We start from the raw sequence: 22,351 nt of genomic DNA, 5'->3' as shown, positions 1-22,351 counted from the left end.
CTCTTTGAGTGCCCTTTCATTAATACTATCCCATATTTTCATATTCCTGGAATAAAACCACTGCAGATAATGCGAGTGGTTACCAGTTACTGTGCTTTATAATCCATCCAACTCCAGTAACCTGTAACTTTTTTTTATGTCTATTGCTGTGAATTATTATGAAATTTTCTGATCAACTTATAGGTAATTTATATTTATTATTTGGTTTTAGCTTAAGAATTTTGTTTCTTATTCTACAACAGAACTGAAGAAAATTAGTATTAGATTTTTCATTATAGTTTAAACATTATTAAATGTACATTTATTGTAATTTAAAATTGTTTTTTAGATTCTAAGTGGAGCGAGGAATGCATTGGTTTTACAATGATGTTTATTTATTTTTCTTTTTTTTTTTATTCTGTAAATACTTTTTCTCTCTCTAAACTTGCTCAAAAGTATCATGTGTAGTATCTTTTCTGAAAGGTAATGTTCTTGAGCTGGTTCTTTAAAGAGGTCATTTTTCGATTTTTATTGAAACGGTAATCGAAATAAAAGCGGACGATGTTTTCTACCAGAAGTATTGCCCCAAATGAAAAATAACAAGTGATCTTTTTTGTTTTATTTTGGATTTTGTTTCTTTCGGTTTAAAGTTCTGAAAATTGTAGCCATTTTTTAGCTATTTATAGACATTTGAATGTTGGGAGTTTTTTGTTGTAATTTGGTTAAAAACATTAATAAAAACTTGAAATTTAGATTGTTTACTTATATTATCCTTACCTAGACATGGTAAAATTTTCAAAACATTTGAGCGACTTGAGCTTTTTTTTTTTATTTTATATTTTTTTTCATTTTTATGATATTTCCTAATTATTATTATATAAATTATATAAACGATTTATAAATCGTTCTCAATCTGTTCTTAAAACGCTTTATTTATCACCATAGAAACGAATAAAATTAAATAAAAAAAGATTCCCATATCCGCTTAGAATCGTTTTTTATCGAATGATTGCATTGCATTCAAATCGAATACAATAAAATTACACTATCCTTTCCGAGTTATTTTTTTAACATAATTTTTATATGTTGTACCATTTCTTTTACGAAACCAAACAACAGGCTTAATAACTGATGATAAGGTAAAATAAAATAATTACATGAAAACAGAGCAGAGGTTTTCTTATTAATGAATATATACTTCGTCATAAAGTAGTAGTAATGCTAAGTTCTTAAATAATATAATTATTCAGCTTGTTTTCATGATTAGAAAAATAGAATTCTGTCATTTTAATGTCCTTCAGGGATCGTTTAGAATTGTAACAGTTTACAGTGAAGTGATGAGCATAATTCAATGATGAGTTAGTCAGTTATTGAAATAATCGCAGTAAAGTTTAAGTAATTCTGTGAGCCCAGTTATTTTCAGAGCGGAATGGAGAGTTTTGTTAAAGACGTAAAATTAAGCTTAATTGAAACGGCGCTAAGTACTTTAGATTGTAATTTCTGTACACAGGATTGAATATTGTAAATGCCTTCTTTAGCCAAATGTGTCTCAGTGTAATTTGTGAATGGTAATCGTTTGATAAATTAATATTTCTGGAGTTAGAACGTCATAGGACGGAGAAAACGGATTCGATTCCAAGTGAGCGTACTTAGCTAATTATGTTGTGACATTACAGAGTATCAAACGCGAATGCCAAATTTATGCATTACGAGTGTTTGGGAATCAAGCATGGTAGGAAAGAGGATGTAATTAGATCAGAACGTTATGTACTTGTCATGTCTTACGTTTCAACAGTTGATACGGTCATGAAGTCTGATTAAGGTGTACTTATTTTCGTGACACGAATCAATAACGACGATTTAAATTGCAATCAAACATTAATATGTACCGATGTAATTTTACTGTTACGAATCGATCAACAGAGCTTGTTAAGATTATTTGATGATAAAGTTATAAGCCTTGATGATACAACGTTACGGTAAAACACATAACACTTTCGGTTAGATCGGAGCTTATAAACGTTCATATTAGCGATTTCAGTTTGAATATATCGGTTTTGAACCGCTGACAAGTGTCGACGAACCGACCGTAAGCGATCCGGTAGTATTCAGCGATCTCGTCGTCTGCAGCAGTGGCGGCGCCGAAGTACAACCCTATGAAAACCTTGGCCGACTGCTCGGGCGATAAACCCGGATACATGGGTCGGACGGCCGTCAGCTGAGCGAGAATGGGACGGATGAGCGGTTGCACGGTCTGTTCCAAGTACCCTGGGACCGGCATGTTTCCGACGTCCAGGCGCGCGTAACGCGAGCACGCCAACCGCCGCACTTCATCCGGTCCCTCGGCGCGTACAGCGTACGTGTTGTACAAGAACGGCCGTCGCATGAAGTCGTCCCGGCACCGGGACGAGCACAAATCGAATACGCGGCCCGAGTAGACTGCCACGAACGAACCGTCGCCGCGGTTGTAGGCCGTGTTCCACGAGCCGTCAGTGCGGAGCGCGCACACCGTACAGAACTCGTAACGCTCGAAGCCGGCCGACGGGTCGCACGACAGTTGATGGACCGACGTGGAGACGGCCAGCGGTTCGGAGACGCGGACGGCCGTCGCTGCCGCGTCCGCGTACCGGTCCGCGTGATCCGCGAACGCGTCCACGTGTTCGGCGCACGTCCAGTAGAAGGACGATCGGTACTGCACCAGGTTGCGTTTCCTGTCCTCGTGGTCCCGGGCCGCGGTGTAGCAGTCCCCGTCCACCCGACACACCGGGCACGTGTACCGGTACGCGCTCATCTTGTATTCGCACTCTAGCCCGGTGACCGGTATGTCGGTCAACCGGCACGGCCGTCGGCCTGCGTCCCGGCGGTACTCGTGCACCGATTCGATGAACGTGCGCAATGACCGGTCCATGTGGTCGCAGTCGCGCACGTCTGCCACCGCGTTCCCGTAGCACGCCGATATCCACGGCTCGCCAACGAACGCGGCCGACCACATCTGGTGCCTGTAACGTAGCAACGCGTCTGGCACGCACCGCAAATCGTTGCCCGCGTACCGAGAGTTGTTGGCCGCGCACCGGTCGTAGGTACCATCCATCACGAAGACTCGGTGCAGTATCACGCCCGAGTCGTCGAGCAGTTCGAACTGCCTCTCGGTGGTCGGAAACCCGTCGACCACGAAGCCCTGGACCGTGGCGCGCGTGGTCCGCGCGCCAGACAACACGATGTCCATAAGCGTGGTGTCAGAAAGTGCGTCACCCCGGCTTAGTGCCCGCGAATCGTCCGATACCCCACCGGATATGGTTAGCCACCTGTCGACCAACTCCTCGATCCGGATCAGCTGGAATCCGTGCCGGGCGCACAGTTCTCGGGCGCAGTGCGATTTGCCGCTCATAGGCGCGCCGACCACCGCGATCCTTAGTGGCACATGCGGTGAACCGAGTGGCCGCGCGATCGCGTGCCGCGGTGCGTACCGTAACGGTCGGTGCGTGAACTTGTCCCGGTTCTCGGCACCGCTCATGAAGTACACGTAGTTCCGATGCACCACCGGGAAGATGCGGTTGTTCGCGCGGTCCAGGTAAAAGTGTTGCACCGTGTCCGCGTTCTCGTAAACCTGGACCGGACACCAGCGGCCAAACCTGCTCAGATAGATTTGACCGGTGCGCAGCATGTCCTCCGCGGCCATCGGGTTCACGTCATACGTTGTTTCGAAAATACCGTCATCGTTGTTCACATCGTTTACCAGAACTCTTCTGATGTCGTCTAGCACGGTTGATCGGGACGATGCGTCCCGATCCGTCGACGAGACGATTTTCCACGGGATGCCGGACGACTCGGCGAACGTTCGCATACCTGCCCGCATGGCTTTCTCCGCGTTCAGATGTCTTTCTATCGCGGTGTCCGACGGTACCGTAACGCCGATGGGAAAACATTGCGATATCAGCGGTTCCGGTTTCGGACATTCTTCGTCCACCGACGCATCGATTTGCTCCAACGTCGCGAAATCGTCCAAACCGTCTAAATCCTCCTTGTCCAACCCGAAGTGGACGATGATTTTTTTCTGCTTTAAAGTCAGTTCGGAGAAATGAATAGAATGATTCGATCGACGCGAGCTTATCGTGGACGTACACGAACTACCGAGTGCGTCTACTGTTTCCGTAGAAATCGTTTTGTTCTTTTCCTTTTTATTTTTTTGCTTTGTCGCCACGACTTTATTCTTGAACAATGCCATTCTCCTTTCAATGTAATCCCTTCTGGCGTTACCATCTCTTTCGATGACCATGTCGATCAACGTGTACTGGTGAATCAACCAATTTTCAACGACTGCTTCCGTCGCATGATTCTGTTCCTCCGATTTCCCACCGACTATTTCAATGATGACATCAGGATTTATTTCATTTTCTTTTAAATATCTCAGTTCCGTCAAACGGTTTGGATAGTTTTTATAACATATTCCCTCGTTGACCTTATAGAAATACGAATTCATTTTCACCCAATCGGCATCATTTAAGTTAACATTACCGTTGTCGACGTACTTTCTTAAATGGTTGATGTAATTTTCATTTTGATCCTCTGGTATGAAATATTTGTCCATGATTTTTTTGGACGCTGGTTCTTCGTACATTCTGCCTACCATCGGCATATTTTTTGGTAAAATGTTTTTTTTGAAAATGTCATATGAGTCCATGAAAGTTAAATCGAATGTATCCACGATGTCTTTAATTAAATCTTCTGCTTCGAAACCGAACGGCAATAGTATTGATACTTTAGGTTTAGGGTACGGGTTCCAACTCCTGGTTAACAGCACGTATTTATTTGGATTGGTAACAAACTCTTTGAAATTATCAGAAGAGCTCATGTAATAATATCTATTTCGATAAACTGCCATATGCTTTTTAGATCCGATTGAAAATCGACCGTTTACGTATCTAACTGGGCAATAAATTGAAGTGTCACCATTGTATTTTCCTATAGTAGGTATCGTGTTATGATTATCTGTTGTTGAAACGTCGTATACATTATCTGATAAAAATCTGAAAACATTTTTTTTTTTTTTTATATAATGCCAATAAAAATAAATTATGTCTATGTTACTTTTTTATATAATATATCGAATTTGTAATCGAATTTTTTAACATATTTGTTGTAAAGTCGGGTTTGCATTTTATTACATTAAAATCCATGTACAGGGTGGGTACTTCTTTAGAAATCTCTTGTTTTAATGAGTTCCATTGTCCAAGAAGATCATCGGTGTACTGATTCAATCGTTCTATTATTTCCGGCATGATCATTTGCATCAATTTGTCGTGGTCGTAATCATCAATATCTTCATCGAAATTTTCAACTTCAACTTTACCATCCAAAGCATTATATTCATCGTAGTATTCCTCTTCATATTCCTCCCCGTGTTCCTCCTCATAACTTTTTGATATATTTTCTATATTTTTGACAAATTCGGGATACTTTACTCTTTCGACAGTTTTTCCATACCTCATTTCGTATTTTATATAATCAGAAATTTCAAATGCTAATTGACTTCTATCATTAATAGTTACTTCGTCATATAACAATACCTTATGCACCGGATCAGTGTCATAAAAAAATACCATCTGTATAGGATTAAGGTTTTCGGCGATCAATTTTTTCACTAATATAAAGTTTATTGGTGCTCTTACAATAATCCAATTTTTGTTCCGTTTGTTAAACATTCGTACTTTGTCGACAACGATGTCTGCCAACTTACGTTCCGTTTTTATTTTGTTTGAAAAATTTAATCGGAATATGCTTTTAATTTTTGATGATTCATTATTTCGGAAATAATTGTTTAACGTCTGCGGTTTATTATACGCACGAATACATGCATCTATATCATTCACGAAATCAATTCCATACGATTTAAAATAGTTTTTAAGATTTATCAACTTTTGTTCTTTATCAAATTCATTGAGCTGTGGACCTGGAATATTCCATAATATAAATTAAACGTTTTATAATGTTTTTATAGTATAGATAATTAATTATGAACAACCTGTATTGACTATAATTAACATAATACCGACTAGAAGTAATTGAACTTGTCAATCAAGTTTTTTTTTTTTAATTTTTTTTTTTTACTGATACAATTTGTAGACATTTTTTTTTTTTTATAATAAGCATGCATGAAGAGTGATATAGTGACGTGGAAATACTGGGATTAAATAGCCACCATTAATGACACTTTATGCAGTGATTAATTATAATTTATTAGTCCAGATGGTCAGGACACCGCGTTCGTTTTAGGCACCTTCTGAGATTATCTGGAATAATAGTATTGGATTGTTCGGATATCTGGGGATTTCGATAGTTTTCTATGTTATAATTAAGGCGTTTATAATATGATTTTACTACGTTTTGTACTATACTGACGGAGAGATTATCGTGGAGTGTTTCATTTAAAATATAAAATAGGGATTTGTAAATTTGGCCGAGACATTTAGATTGAAACATTTTAATTTAATAAATATTTGAAGGTTCGAAAACTATGCATAATTAGAATCTATAGGCCCATATTTATTTATTTATTTTTTTTTTTTTTATGTAAGAAAAGTTTGTTATTAAGATTAACGTGTTGTGTTATGAGGAGGTAGCAATAATGGAGAGAACGATTGTATACGATTAGGCGTTTGAAATGGGTATTAGTTTTCAATCAAATCTACATAAATATTTTATTAATCATTTAAAACATAATTCAATTGTAATGTAAGTATTGTTACTCACTAGAATTAAGTGAACATTAAATAACACTATCGTTTTCGCTATTTCGTTTTAAATATTTTTCTTAGTGATTTAAGCGAATGATTACATATTTTATTTAAATGATGTTTGGGCTTTCTCAGTATTTTTAAAATAAATTATATCTACAGATTATATTTATAGGATACTTTTAAACATATATTATTAATTCGGTCGGATTTTAATCTAATACCTTTATATTATAAATAATTTTATCGTACACTTAATTATGTGTTATAAAATCATATATTATTATATTATATTATATCATTGTGTTTTTACGAATAGAACTAAGTCGTCAATGCTATAAATACTATATTAATATATAATTATTATATTTACTTGGATTTGGAAAATCTTTTTTAAATATGTTGTGTTCATTCTCGGCGTCCTTTCCGTCGTCGTGTAAATCAAATCTTTTATAATTCTCGAAGTGTAACCATATCCATTCGCCAATAGCGTTTCTCATGGAGTTAATCTCGGTAGATGGATCTGTTTTGTTTTTTACGATTTCTTGTGTGGTTTTCAAGACGGATTTGACGATCGCAAGTATTAACGAAAGTTTTTGGATTTTTACGTGTGCATATTCGATATTCTTGACGTCTATCAGATTGTAACCGAACAAATGACTAACAGCATTTGCGGCCGGACACGACAGCGCTTCAGGACCGTAAAATATAGCTCTTACGGGCACGCTGGGTCTTGGGATCTCCAGATATTGCTTTGGAGACTTTTCAAATAATTGCAATTCTTCGGGCCCGGCGAAAAAGTACAACTTATCCATGAACTTTATACAATAATGTACGACGCCTAATTTGAACACACCGTAGGAAAAGTTTACCGGGCACAGTTTGTTGAACTCCGACATCGACCGTATTTGCTCATTACGTTCATCGACGGTCAGTCCGTCATTGTTTCTTTCCAGGTGCTCGTCTAGGTCAATCGCCTCGCTTTCCATTGTTTCCATTTCGAACGATTCCGATTCGACGTCTTCGATCCCGTTCGTCTCGAATCCGTGCACGTTGTTTTCCGATATATCACCGGATGCGGTATCATCTTGTTTTTTAACGATTTCCGGCAACACCGTACGTTGCAGCGGCATCGTCATTAATCTGTCTTTAATCGTTTCGAACAATTCCTCCGTCGGCTTCCTGCCGTCGATGGTTATCACAAACGCGGCGTCGAATTGTTTGACGATTTCGTCCACCACTTCTAACGAACTTGTAATGTAATCGTTTCGGTCGAGATCAACTATGACTTTATTGTTGATCGGCAACTTGTGTCGAAGACGTATACTGCTGTAGCTATGATCGCCCTGCATTCTTTCCTCGTCGGCGTGAAGCGTTCCCGTCGAATAATCGTATCCAATGGATTCCAGCACGAGTCCACTGTGATAATTACACGGATCGTGTTCCGGGCTGCTTATGTAGATCAACACGTCCGGTGCGTTCGTAGTGAACACTGTGTTCATTTGCGTGAATGCACTCATTTCAGGATTATACCTGTTTTGCAAAACGAATATCATACGACTAACAGCACAATATTATGATGATTGCAACTATACATGATATTATGACGTAACACGAGGGTTACCAGAATATGAGGAGAAATATTTTACTCATTATCTATGTATGGTGTCCAAGTACTCGTATTTTATAGGTTTAAGAGTAGGAAATTCCGCTAATGATTGGTTGTTTTTTTTCTGTCCAACGTGCAGAGTAAAGATCGATTCGCACTATACAGAATGTCGACGTAATGTCACAGAAACGCCATCAGTCTGTTTAGTCAATTCTATTAGGTTAGACTAAGCCTAGTTCATTTTGTGTTTAAAATTCATTTTTTTTTGTTTTTTAAATATTCGAATTTGTGTTATGCCTAAGTTCAGTAAAAAATAACTAGCGATGATTGCCTTAGTTTTAGACGACGAAGAAAAAAAATTATAAATTTTTCTCTAAACATCTTTGTGAATGTTGTCACTATATTTTTTGTGCATCATATCATAGTTCTTGATATTGGCGTACTTCCTCAATCAACATCATATACCATAACTATTTAAATTTTAATATTTTATTTAATTAATCTAATAATTAATGTAATTCCATTTCAATTACACATCTAAAATATAGTTTATTGTTGACGGAAACGTTCCGTGTTGACATTCATACTATCCGAACGGACCAGTTGTGTCACGTCAAAATATAATTTTTGATAAATGTTGCCGTTCCGTGACGTTGACGTTGCGTAATGTTGCCTGTATATGTGAACATTGAGGTATAAATACATAGAAAGATATTTTGACGTGACGTTGCCGGTCTGTGACGTGACGTCGGCATTCCGTATAGTGCGAATCGACCTTAAATGGCAAAAGTAAATAAAAACCATAACATTTATGTTCGATTTAGAGTACAATCATCTAGAAAATAGAAAATAAATGTGATACGGAACTCCTTGTAATTTAGTCGGAATTTTATATAAAAAGTTAATATGTATACTTTTCTTTAAATTTCATGATATGGGTTCAAACTTTTAATCCTAAAAAAAAATTGGTATACATATGCTATACTGTACGTTAGATACACCCCACATTGAATAAAATAAAACTAAGGTCATATCGATGTTGTATGACTCTGAGGACAGCGGAAGAACTGCGTGGTAATCACGGTACCTAGGCAATCCGGTCAGCACGTAACCCCTTTCGCGTACATGGGGGGTGTCGATGCCCAGCACCGCGGTCAGCTGGGCCGCTGTCGCCGCGGCGTTGACAGCCTGGCCGCGACGCAACGCCGCCATCGTCCGGGCGTCCGCGCGGCCGGCGGCCAGTCCGTTGGCCACAGACACGTGGACGCATCCCCAGTATGCGGACAGAGCGATGGCCAACCGATGATCGTCCACGCCCGGTCTTCCGAACACCATGAACGACACCGGTTTCCGTTCCAGCCACTCCGCGTCTGCATCCTCGCGGCAGTAGTGGTCCGGTGACGGGTCGTGCGGTCGGTACCACGTTGCAGCCAGTGGGTTCTCACAGCGAATGTCCATGCGCAGGCGCCGCGACCAGTGTACATTCTCGGCCAGCCCGTACAACGACAACGGCCGTGGCCACGGGCGTTCGTCCCGTTCTTCGCGACCGTCCACTGGCTGGCGGACCGGCGGCCGCCGCGGAGTTCCCAACGACGAACACACGCACGGATCCTACGGGACGAGCGACGTACATGTCAGGCGCGGCACAGTATTGTCAGTGGCGTAGCTAGATGGGAAATGGCTCCGGTGCAGAAAATAGATTTGTTTAATATTATCTTTACACGAAAATTCAAAATGCACATGTCATATTGTTCTTTCAAACGTGAGTACTTACTATGAAATGATAAACGAAAACAATTAATTAATAATTATTCAAAGTAAAAAGAAAATTTAATTTAATACTACAAAAACGTATTGCATATTGCGTTGAATGATTATTATTTTGATCGTAAGTACAATCATCAAGTATAATTTAGGAATTAAATTTATCAAAAAGTTCAGTTACTTTAAGAAAGTATAGTCTCAGAGTTGTCCAAGTATTCTAAGGCCCTCTGTGCTCCGGGGATTTGGGGTCTTGCCTCACTCTGCCCTACGATAGCTACGCCACTGGATATAAGAACCGATGTAGCGCTATATTATTACTGAGGCTAGTTGCGGTAACAGACCGTGGTAATGAAACAGCAGTATAGTGAAAATGATTGGGAACCGCGAAAGTCAACGGTCAAAGCGTGTAGCGTTTATTGACGTCAGGACTTGAAACCGAAATAAATGTTCTCCGATTTCGGTTTCGAATACCGAATACGGTTCATTATCACTTATGAAACTATCAATCTAACCTGATCAATCCTAATCTAAACGAATCCATACCGCTTATTGCGAAAATTGACCTACGATTGAATCATTAGCCAGCGAATCCGTTATTATATTGTTCAACATTCGTTGAGGAACTCCGTACAACCTATATACAGTATTAGACCGTATTTACGGGACAAAAATGCATATTATAAATAAAACAAATCAAAAGATTTATTCAATTTTCTATCGTAACAGCAAATATCTTCGGGCGATTTTTATGTTTATGATGGAAACAAAAGCACAAGATTGATTTTTCAATCACAAAACAATAATTGGTCTTTTTTACTCGTATTGTAACAGTTAATAAGTTGTTTAATTACATATTTTCAAATATATACTTTGCTCTAAGAAACGGGCAGGTATATTTAGTACATATAATATATTACTGTAATTCGTCGTTATTCACGGAGGTTAAAAATTCGTTATTTCGTTATTCTGAAGTCCCAACAAAGTTTCGCGGATAATGAGACAATAATGCGGCGTTCTACGTGAGCGAACTCAACGCGAACACGGTCGACGCGAAGTGACGCAAAAATATCGAACATTTGCCGCCGCCGGAAGTGGCTTACGTGGCCGAACGCGTTGCGACGCGATGCGAACGCGATCAAATAGATTGATATTTTCGTGTGAACTGATCCAGTAGCGTACCTGTGTGTGTGTGTGGGGGGGGGGCAACAAAAGCATTTGCCCCCCCTCCCAAGAAGTTTTTTGATGCCATAATGTAAATTAATTATTCAGCTTAAATAATGTAAATTATAAATATCTTTAATTTTCACTGATAATAATCGTGTTTGATATCACTTATCAATGTAATATAAAATATCAATATTTGATTGAATTGGGATTAGGAGTGATGGTCATGTATAGTCACTATTTTATAATGTGGTTATCATTAATATCAAGTGATCAACATGAGTTTTAAGTATTTAGTAATAATTTATAATAAAGTTTCTGATTATATTATAACCATAAAAAATCGTGCAATTAATTTATGCCCCCCTCAAAATGTTTCACAGATACGCCACTGGACTGATCTCGTCTAAACGCAAATTTTCTATTTTTTTTTTTTCTATATTAAGTTTTTCAATAAAAAAATAACCATCATTTTCATAAGTCCATCATGTCTTTTGCTTTAATTTTTATTTTTGTATCGTGAACTACTTGGATCCCACAATAAATTACGTTTACAATACATTCCGTTAAAATAAATTTTTTATCATTCTCATTCATGATGAATTAATAATAAACTAAAATTAATAAAATTCAAAACTAAATAAATGCACTTAGCAAAACACTACTAGGTAAGATTGATGTTTTGCAGTTATTGTAGTTGATAAAGTTCTTTGATAACATCAGCTTTAGCTTAAATAAATTTATATACGAAAATGATTTCACTGATTACAAGCCTAATTATTATAGACACAATACATAGATACAGTTTTAATATTATATTGTATATCACAAAATAAAATATATTATGTATACATATATTATTATCGAGCAATAATGCCTTCACGGTTAAATCTTCAAAGTTTAAAATTTTTAATCTCGTGCGAGAATTGGACGTGATTTTCGTCTGTTGTGTCGTATTGTACTAGTGTAAATCGGGCTTGACACTTACATATTGCTTCGACATTGTTGATTGATACCATTCAACATAATGTGCTAATATATACTTAATAATGCATAATTATATATATAATTATATACATAATGCTAATATATATATCATATTTTACAAATATAATAATACTCTAGGCTAATTATAAATTTTTTTTTTCTATGTATAAGCTATTTATTCATTTATTTATGTATTAATTTACTAGTATTTAATAATTTTTAGTTTTTGTTATTTTATTAACGATTTATAATTTATAATTTTGCCTAAATAATCTGTTAATTGTTCGTCTAAATGGTAGTTTTGTGCACCACTCGGGTAAATTTCGGGTTATTCACCAAATTAATATAAAGACTAAACTTAAAACTTAAAAAGCCTTAATAATTTATGATGTGGTACTATTCAAAATATTTGCCTGTTTTGCAAAAAAATTATATATGAATTTACTAATTTCATATTTTTATATATTAATAATTATAATAATGATATTTATTGAATTGAAAGTTCGTTGTTATTATTATAGTTAATTATTTTTCCAGAAATAGGAAGTAACTTTCCCGTCCTTATCCCTCCCCCTTAATGGATACCAATGTATTTAAATTATGTGTTTATGGTTGGGCACGTAATTTTGAATTTTATCCATCATGGTCTTGGATAGAATAATGGAATAATGTAGTATTATGATTGGAGAAATTTAATATAAAACAGAGTCTCGTGCAGATTAAGCTGTCGACGACCGTTGGGGCGACCGATCTCTATAATTAATGCCCTAAAATTATATAGCGGCTCAGCTCTTGGTACCTACTCCGTAAATAAAGTTTGTACGTATTTATTTATATAATATTATTATACCATTAAATGTTTGCTGGGCAACGATTGTAATAATTTGTGTACAAAATATTCATATTATAATGAGTTCAATAAGTTTAAGCGGTCACAGTTGTTATGTCATTGATTAAAATCATTAAAATTCATGAGAAAAGTTGCTCGTGAAAGAAATGATCAGTAATTAAAATGTTTGAATAAAAATATAATCAGAAATTAATTAATAAGTGATACATTTTTATTATAATTACATCTATATATAATATTTTGAAGTTAATTGTATTTATATTAAAATATATTTTAAAATTGTAATATTTAAAATGAAATAAATTTGCATCAGTTTTTTAATTACTGTCTACTTATACTAATTTTTTGTTTTAGAATTCAACTTTTTGTCAATGACAAAATGGTTAGATGCATAAGGAGTAAAAAAGACAGATGTTAATAACTGTCAAATCATTATGAAACAACTGTACGAGAATTATGAAACTAAAAATATAACTTTTGACAATAGTTTAAAAGATTTTATAAACACAATTTGACTTTAATAATAATAATTTAATTAATATATAACTTAAATTATATTTTGAAATGAATGATTTTTATTTTATACAATTAAAATACCTAATCTAACATTTCATATTGATAGAAGAAATAATTTTCTTGCACATTTATCATAATGTTGTAAAATATATCATTGATAATTTACTCGTATAATGGGGAAAAAATACTACTACTTTGATTTAATGTTTCTTGTTTAAAAAAAAAACTACTGAGATATTAGATAACTATTCTAAACTAATATACGAATGGCCAAATGATTCATAGTTTATATATGTATTCATAGTTAAATGAATAATTTATGATTATATCAAAATATGCAGTGTTATATAAGGAAAACATTGGCTTTTCATCATTATTTTCAAATAGATTGAAATTTATAAATATAATACATTTCAATATGCGAATGGAAGAGCTGTTAAAAAAAAATGAGTTTTACCATATTGTTTTAATGAAACAAATTAATTTGTTCTAATCTTATATATTTTAATCAAACATATGTAATACATCATACTTTATATGCAAAATAAAACATCATCATATTAATGATAAGTTAAATATTACATCATTCTTAATATAAGTTAGTTACATTTTATAATATGAATAAGAATTATAAAATTTAATAATTGAATACACTAAATTATAAAAATATATATCTAGCTATAGTTGTAATATTTATGTGTTTTATTGTTCGTAACTTTTCTTCAATATATTTATTGTATTGATGAATAATGATTATAACTATACAAATTATTTTTCAAATGACACCATAATTTTATTTAGTACATAATACGGGTTCATATGTTCGATAGTTAATAAAATTATATTACGAGTATATAATTTATATGTAAGATATTATTTATCAGTAAAATATAAACTCATCAATTTAGCAATTAATTTGTAGTAACAATAATAAATTAAGGAAAGAGTAAATATTAAACACTTATTTAGTATTTTACTAGAAATAGATCGAAGCAAAAAATAAATATTAACATATAATTATCATAAGAAAAAAAAAATGAATAATAGCTTTAAATATTTTACATCCTGTATGTAAATTTATTCCTACTTTTTAAACAACCAATTGCATAACTTTATACTGTTAAATTATATTGTATATACTTACATAACGCATAAAGTCATCAATGCTGTTTATATTATAAATTCATCAACTTAGATTTATTATGTTTTGAACAAGTTTGTACCAAAAAACTTAAAATTTTGTTGTAACTAAAATAAACATTTACATCAGTGAAGAAACTTTTTAAAATCTTATCCTTAGTAAATTGAAACATCAAATTAATTTAAAATCGTTTTATATAAATTTACTTATGTTTACTCATTTAAATATAGTTTTAACTATTTTATTATTATATTAATGTGTCTAAAAATAATTGATCGGAAACTAAAGTAAACTGTTTATTTACGAAAACAAAATTGATTTTAACAGTTTTTTAAGTTTTTGTTGGTGAACGTGTTCTGTTTGAAACTACTAAAAACTGTAAAATATTTTAGCTGCATTAATTTTTTTATGTGAATCAAATTTATTCATAAATGATAAATAATTGAAACCATGAAAATAATAATGTTTAAAAACATTTCATAAATATTTGTTAAATATTTTAATATAAATGAGATTTGAGTTATTTTTATACGAAAACCATATTTAATAAGCTGAGATATAGGGATGGATGTGATAAAAAAAAATTGGGTGAGATACAGAAATGGGTGAATATAAATTAATAGATAGGATATATATATATATATATATATATAGGGGGTATAGGATAGATGTTAATGAATTTCATTCATTGCATAGAAAAGGTGGCATATTTATTTCTTTCTTATTTGAGCTCTGACATAAATCATAAACATTAGGTATACTAAATGCTGCGTATTTTTAATAATAATTGTTCATTTACACTTGAAATAAATACACTATTAGTTTTGAAGAATAATTTAGTGTAAATGAGGAGTGGTGGATTCCTAAATGAAGATACAAATTCTTAAGGTAGTTTATACATTACTATATGAGTACAAGTACCTTAAATTTCATAATTGTAGTGGTGAAGTCAATTCCTTTACAAAAATAAATTTTAGTCATATTTTTGTACTTTGATTTAATGATCATTTTTAAAATTATTTTTATATATTAAGTATGATTTCAATGATAATATAAGTATTCGATTTGAAGCGATCTTTCTGATCAAAACCATGAAGATTGGCACAAAAAAAAAAAAAATAATAATAATAATAATAAATAAATAAAATTATGATAGGACCATGATGTATTCTACGCTTTACTTAAGTTTAGCAATAATATTCAACCGATCTCTACTGTTATGATTATAGTATAAATTTAAAAAAAAAATAATAAAATTGTAGGTATTTTACATTCAGAGTATAATAATTATTTTTAGGTTTGATAAACAACGCAAAATCATTACTGAGACACGAATAATATTTAATATATTGAAAATTACTGAAAGTTTTAGAATGATTGAAATGTTAACGATATTCTTTGCAAAATAAAACTGCCCACATTCTGAATTTAGAATATTTTAAACACTTTTATTCGAACAAAATTATTTATCTCATTTAATCGAATTAAAACTCGATGGTGAAAATCTGGGTTTAAAACTAATCTTGTTACTAATGTAAATAATAATAATAATCATATAGTATTAGAGAGATGATTATTACTATAAACCAAACATTGTTATCCGTGTAAGTTGGTATGTGCATTTGACTAATCGGATGTAGAGTTTATAGAATAGTGTTTGTTAGGGAATAAGTACACATAACCACGATCGATATTCATTCCATATCTGTTAAGTGCAGAGTATGCAAAACTTATATTCCGGGTTCTACCGATGGTGACTGCCGTATAGTGATTATTCAAAATGATCTATCCACATCATCGCGGAAACCGATACATCACCGGTCTATATACACGGTTAAGTTGATTTGTTATACTACAGTTTGGAAGACATATTCTAATGTATTAAAGATTGCGGCCAGTTAGATATTATATGATATAAGGATTATTATTTGTTTTTTTTATGTACATGGGCGAAAAAAATAAATCTACGTATACAAGGAACTATCCATGTTTATTTGTGAAAACACGGTTCGCGAGTTACTATATTAGTCTAGATGTACTACATAACTGTTTACAGACCACAGTCAACGACTAGATTTGTATAAAATTTCCGAAATTTTAAAACCGAAAATCAACTGAAGGGACTTATCTACAATTGTTTCTTCTAAGCTATAGTGTGATGTTTAGCAAATGAATTTAATTCCTATATTTTAAATACGTGTTATATTTAGTTATATATTTTATTATAAATATTATTAAAATAAATCTTTACAGAAAGATAATGGGTCCCGCTGAACAATGTTGATGTGGACGGTTCACGATAATTCATCCGGTGCCGTAAATTAACGATATTATCATATTTTCATTATTAAATCAATGAATAAATTAGTACAGCCTCTAAGAATATGATGCGGACGAGTTCAATTTTTATAAATCATTAAATTTATATAGAAACATCGTATGAATTATTTGTAGGTACCAGTATGTCATAATATGTATATTATAATACATAGTAATACTATTATAAGTATGCAATCAATGGATATTACAAAATTGCATGTTTTAGGTGTAAGATGGACTTCAATAACGAGTAGGTCGAGGGCCATGACATGAAAAAAGCGACATTTATTTATAGTTGTCTGAGAAATTTTTAAATTTTTTTTTTTGCATTTTATTAAATGCCGTTGATGACAGATTTTTTTTTTCATATTCCATTTAAAAATCCATTTAATTTCGTTCTCTGTTGATACTGGTATCATTTCACTGTATTCGCTATTGTTATACACTTACCGAGCACTGACGATTTGAAGTGTAGTCGGGTTTGTACATATTGATTTGTGCGAAAAACAGTTTTATAACTTGAAACGCTGAACGAAAACGATATGTAAACCGACAAAAACACACAAGAAAAATGAACGTTCAAGATGTGTAGGAATAGCACATTTTTGTTTTGTTTTTAATATCACAAAAAACCTTATAAACAATTAATTTTGTTTTCCTGGGAGACTTGCACGTTTTATTTGTTTATTTCACACTCAAGGTATTTTTTTTCCATTTAAACTTAAATCATTTTTTAAGCCGTATGTGTATGTTTATATATTTTTTTTTTATAACGTCCCATATGTGTACATATGATTCCCATTCGAGATAGCAAAGTAAAACGTTTCGTACAAAAATTTAATAATTAACGTTGCATATGCGTTTAAAAGATAAAATAATGTAGTGCATTACTAGTAGTGCGTCTACTTTCGCGTTACATTTTAATGATTGTAATCAATCAGTTAAAAATAAAAGAGTATGTGAATGAACTATATGTGGCTACAATTTATACGAAATTATCCATTCCTTTTCCGCCAGTTTCCACATCCACAACAAAGGTAAGGTATACCTCAATAATAATTGAAAATTGCAATAAAACACTGTCATTTATTTTTCATAATAACGGTTTGAAAATTATGAATTTATTGGCTTACGAACATATTTTAAACAAATAACTTGGTGAGGGGAGGGGAGATAGGATAGATGTTAATGAATTTCATTCATTGCATAGAAAAGGTGGCATATTTATTTATTTCTTATTTGAGTTCTGACATAAATCATAAACATTAGGTATACTAAATGCTGCGTATTTTTTACGATTAATTTATATAGATGGACATCACACAGTAGATTTTATTATTGAGGTAAAATATTGACGATCAAAGTGAGCAGAAAAAAGAAATAATATATTAGGGAATTTTAGATATTAAGATAGTTATTATAAGTGCACTTTGAATCGTTATAACGGAACAAATAGGAACTCAGGAAGGTATATCTAGAACTCCTTAATTATTTTAAATAAATGTTTTTTGAACATAATAAAGAATTGGTTGAACGATAATACATCAATGGTGTCTTACGTTAGTTTGCAATATCGAAATCTTCGTAAAACGTGGTTTTGTGTAATCGATTGTGTTTATGACAGCTAAATTTTACATAATATGTTCTTGAAAGAACAAACTTTGTAGAAAAATAAATACTTGGTTAGGTTAGAATGATTTGAAGGCTCAGCTGTGAAATCCCTAGTTTCGTGAGCAGTATCACATCTTACCTCGATCCGAGTAGTTTTTATTGATCAGTTTTGAATTATTGGCTGCTATTTTATTAAATTTAATTTTAAAAAAAAATTGCTCGATTTTGAACTAATAGTTTTTTTTGGTATTATCGGTTGATATTACATCAACTTGTATGTATTGTACTTGATGTACTGTAAGTAAATGATTTTTGATTCGATGAAAAAATATTAGAAATATTTATAAATATTACCGATTTATATTATAAGAAATAACCTTGTTTACTAATTCCAAAAATCCTTATTAATTTTAGTCTATTTAAAAGCTATTGTGTAGTTGTGAGTGTTGCTAACGGTGAAAAATGATGATCTTCACAATTCTCCAAACCATTCGGATAATTGTATTTTCCCACAATAAGTTAAAGCTTTCAGATGCTGAAGGAGTTTAATTTTTTATTGACATTTTTGAAGGTAGAAAGTTTTCATGGAACTTTAAGCGGGTAATTAGATATTGTCAAAAAAAAAAAAAAAAGGAAATTTGTCTTAATAATTTACTTGTCTGGATTTTCAAACGAGCTTTATCATATAATAAGTTATGTCTTTGAATCAAATATTTAAGTGTAAAAAAATAAATATATACTGTTTTACTGTAATGATATTTATTATTTTTTACTTTGTTGTAAACTGAAAAAAAAGGTTCCCATATATATTAATTCAATATTTAATAATTATTTAAAAAAAATTTTAAATATTGAATTAAGTATTAAACATTTATATAATTTTAAATATTAATTAATTTTTAAATATTTTTTTAAATGTAAATAAATTCTGAACATGTTCAATACGAAAAATCGAATATGTATTCAATGTTGTATAATGTTTTGATTTCAAATATTTAAATTCCAATCATATTTAAACATTGTTTCAATCGTAATGAGTAACATATGCTGTGTGGGGTTGATTGTTACTATTTTGAACATGTAGATAATTTAAACTATATAAGTAAACTTTATATGAATAAAAAAAACTATAATTATGCTGTATTATTGAATAATCAACTGTTATTTATTATGAAAGTATATAGTTGTAACATAATAAATACAAATTTTATAAAGCTTTTATCCAGTTTGAATTTATTTTAATACAACTTTTTTTTTATATATATATATAGGTGCACATTAACTCACGATTTTTTATACACTCGTCATAGTCATTAATCAAATAAACTACTTCATATGAGTACGTGAGTTGTGTAAGATTTAATCTCTTGATAAGAAACAACACCTGTAACAAATATTATTTTTAAAAAACTCATTTCATTTTTTAATACATTATACTATTATACTAAAAATGTTCAATCATTAATCGATCAGCCGTTTCGTTTTAAAAGTGCTAATGAAACTTTAATAATTTTTATACAACAAAATTATAAGGTCTTACTTGAACTAGATATTTGACTGCACTTATTTGTCCATTACCTAAGTTTTGATTTTACCTATCAATTAAAAAACCCTGAATTATTTAACCTGGTAATTATTCAATGATAATAATTTTAGACGTTAACTCTTTTTTTTATTTTATTTTTTAAAGAATGCTATTTTATTTTATACAAAAAATGAAATACCTAAAGTAATATATGATAGATAAATAATTAATAAAGTTGAAATGTAGAATAATAGTTTACAAAACATAATTTCACTGTCATTTCTGTATAATAACATTAACAATAATAAAATATTTAATAACAATAGCAATGATGAATCTACTTTTATAATAGTAATGTAATCCTTCTTCGAGTGTATGCGCTGGAATAGTAAACTCAACACAAATAAGATGAATTATTGTTTCCGCCAAAGTGCAGGTATTGTAACATTATTTGAATTTCGGTAACCTCTAGTGATCCGTACTATTGTAATATATCCCATTATGCTATTTGACCAAACTCCATTGAGATGAAGAAACTATACTATTAAACTTAGAAGTGGGCAGGTAAGTCGATTAATTTAAGATTTATGTTTTGGTATGATTTCGTAAAGATTAAGTCACTTCATACCGCACATACAAATTATAATTTACTGTATTATTAGAATAAGAATTTTTCATATTTACTAATACATTCATAATTACATACTATTTCGTATTAAATTCTGTTTTATATATTTTTATTAAAATATAATAATTTTTTTTTTGGTCTTTAAAATAATTGAAAAGAAAAAAAAACACACACAGCATAAGAATTTTAATACAACATGTTAAAAAATATAGTGCGTTATTGATTTTAGCGCTCTAGCGAAGGGTTGATTTTGCCTAATATCGAGTTAGCCGATCGGCTATCAGTTGTATACTTTGTCTTGTTTTCATTTATTATAATATTAAACTAACATCACATAATACATAATTTACTAATTAAGGACTAAAACTTATCTGATATGCAATATAAGCTAAAGTATTAAAGAGGTAGAAGATTTACAAACTGAATTTTATGGATTTTATACTCTTTACTATGTTTATTTGTCCACATAAAATTCTTATTGCTAATATAATCATCAAATGGCTTTATAATTTAATTGAACACAATATAGGTAACAACTAGTAAATTTGATTAAGACACTTCGATTAAAACAATTTCAAACAAAATTAAGGTAAAACCCATTGAATCGCATCCCCAAAATTCACAGTTCTAAAAATAAAAAAATTAAGAATAAATTATATTTTAAATCAATATTGAATAATTTCAATAAATGATAGACTAGGAGGTTAGACTACACTTGTATTCAGTTGTTCAGTTAATCGTAATTGTAATTAATATCAATTGGAATATTTATAGCCATTGTGGAACAATCATTTTTTTATTTTTTTTAAAATATATAACTATTAACGAAATTATGTTAACGTTATAGTCACTAAAGATTGTATTTGTTACGAATAAAATTACGGAAAAACCATAATTTAACATTAATAATTTAAAACTCCGCCGCGTCTTTTACAAAATATTGATAGGGCTTACCAATAGGTATGATAGGTATTGAAGATAACTTGTCACGAACCTCTAATAATTCAAAGAAATATTCAAATAACAATGTCGTTTGTGCGTACATGAAAATGAAACAACGTCTTATTTACGTTTTAAATGGATTCTTTTTTTTTTTTTTTTTTTTTTATTGATGTTGAAGGAAAAAAAACTATATACTCGTACATTTACAGGCTGTTTGCTTTCGTCACATCTTATTTTCCTTTTCGGACTAACAATGAATTTATATTTACGTACAGAAAGTCCGTTCAGATAATCGACTTAAGTATAATGCGTGTTCTTTGAACTGAAAAACCAAATTTTCAGCCATAAACATAATTACGTGATTAAGATATGTGTTGTAGTAGTTTTCACCTGCTCGGGTTTTCGTCTTTTATTTTTTTTCCTCGTACCACGGACACGAGAACGTGTCAATGGATGCCGAAGAAATATCGAAACTTCTTGTTCATCAGACAGAAATTTCTATTTTCCGCCGGGTACGTAATGTATGTACGTCTTGCTACTACTGCATTATGCATTGCCACCCTGTCCTTCTTTCTAACCGCA

General features: G+C 32.1%; 1 protein-coding gene across 1 annotated transcript; it reads right to left on the bottom strand.

Moving 5' to 3' along the window:
* Window positions 1-2,002: 2,002 nt before the first annotated feature.
* Window positions 2,003-17,552, bottom strand: LOC112683888 (adenylate kinase 9-like). The gene is made up of 5 exons (XM_025555077.1): window positions 17,514-17,552; window positions 9,410-9,933; window positions 7,198-8,246; window positions 5,068-5,929; window positions 2,003-5,006 (listed from the first exon to the last, which is right to left on the bottom strand). Exons 1-5 carry the CDS (start codon window positions 17,550-17,552, stop codon window positions 2,003-2,005), a joined length of 5,478 nt encoding a protein of 1,825 aa, XP_025410862.1.
* Between the last annotated feature and the right edge of the window lie 4,799 nt (window positions 17,553-22,351).

Source organism: Sipha flava, unplaced genomic scaffold (assembly GCF_003268045.1).
Source record: "Sipha flava isolate LNK unplaced genomic scaffold, YSA_version1 104_pilon_pilon, whole genome shotgun sequence".
Taxonomy (NCBI): Eukaryota; Metazoa; Arthropoda; class Insecta; order Hemiptera; family Aphididae; genus Sipha; species Sipha flava.
This window is presented reverse-complemented; position numbering and strand designations above follow the sequence as displayed.

Bases quoted from the DNA above. Each gene is read 5' to 3' on its own strand.
- LOC112683888 (XM_025555077.1), bottom strand. From the start codon at position 17,552: ATGTACAAACCCGACTACACTTCAAATCGTCAGTGCTCG. The intron at 9,934-17,513 runs GTAAGTGTATAA...CTCGTCCCGTAG, and splicing joins CTTCAAATCGTCAGTGCTCG to GATCCGTGCGTGTGTTCGTC. The intron at 5,930-7,197 runs GCGAATGGATAT...GGAATATTCCAG, and splicing joins CTCCATGAGAAACGCTATTG to GTCCACAGCTCAATGAATTT.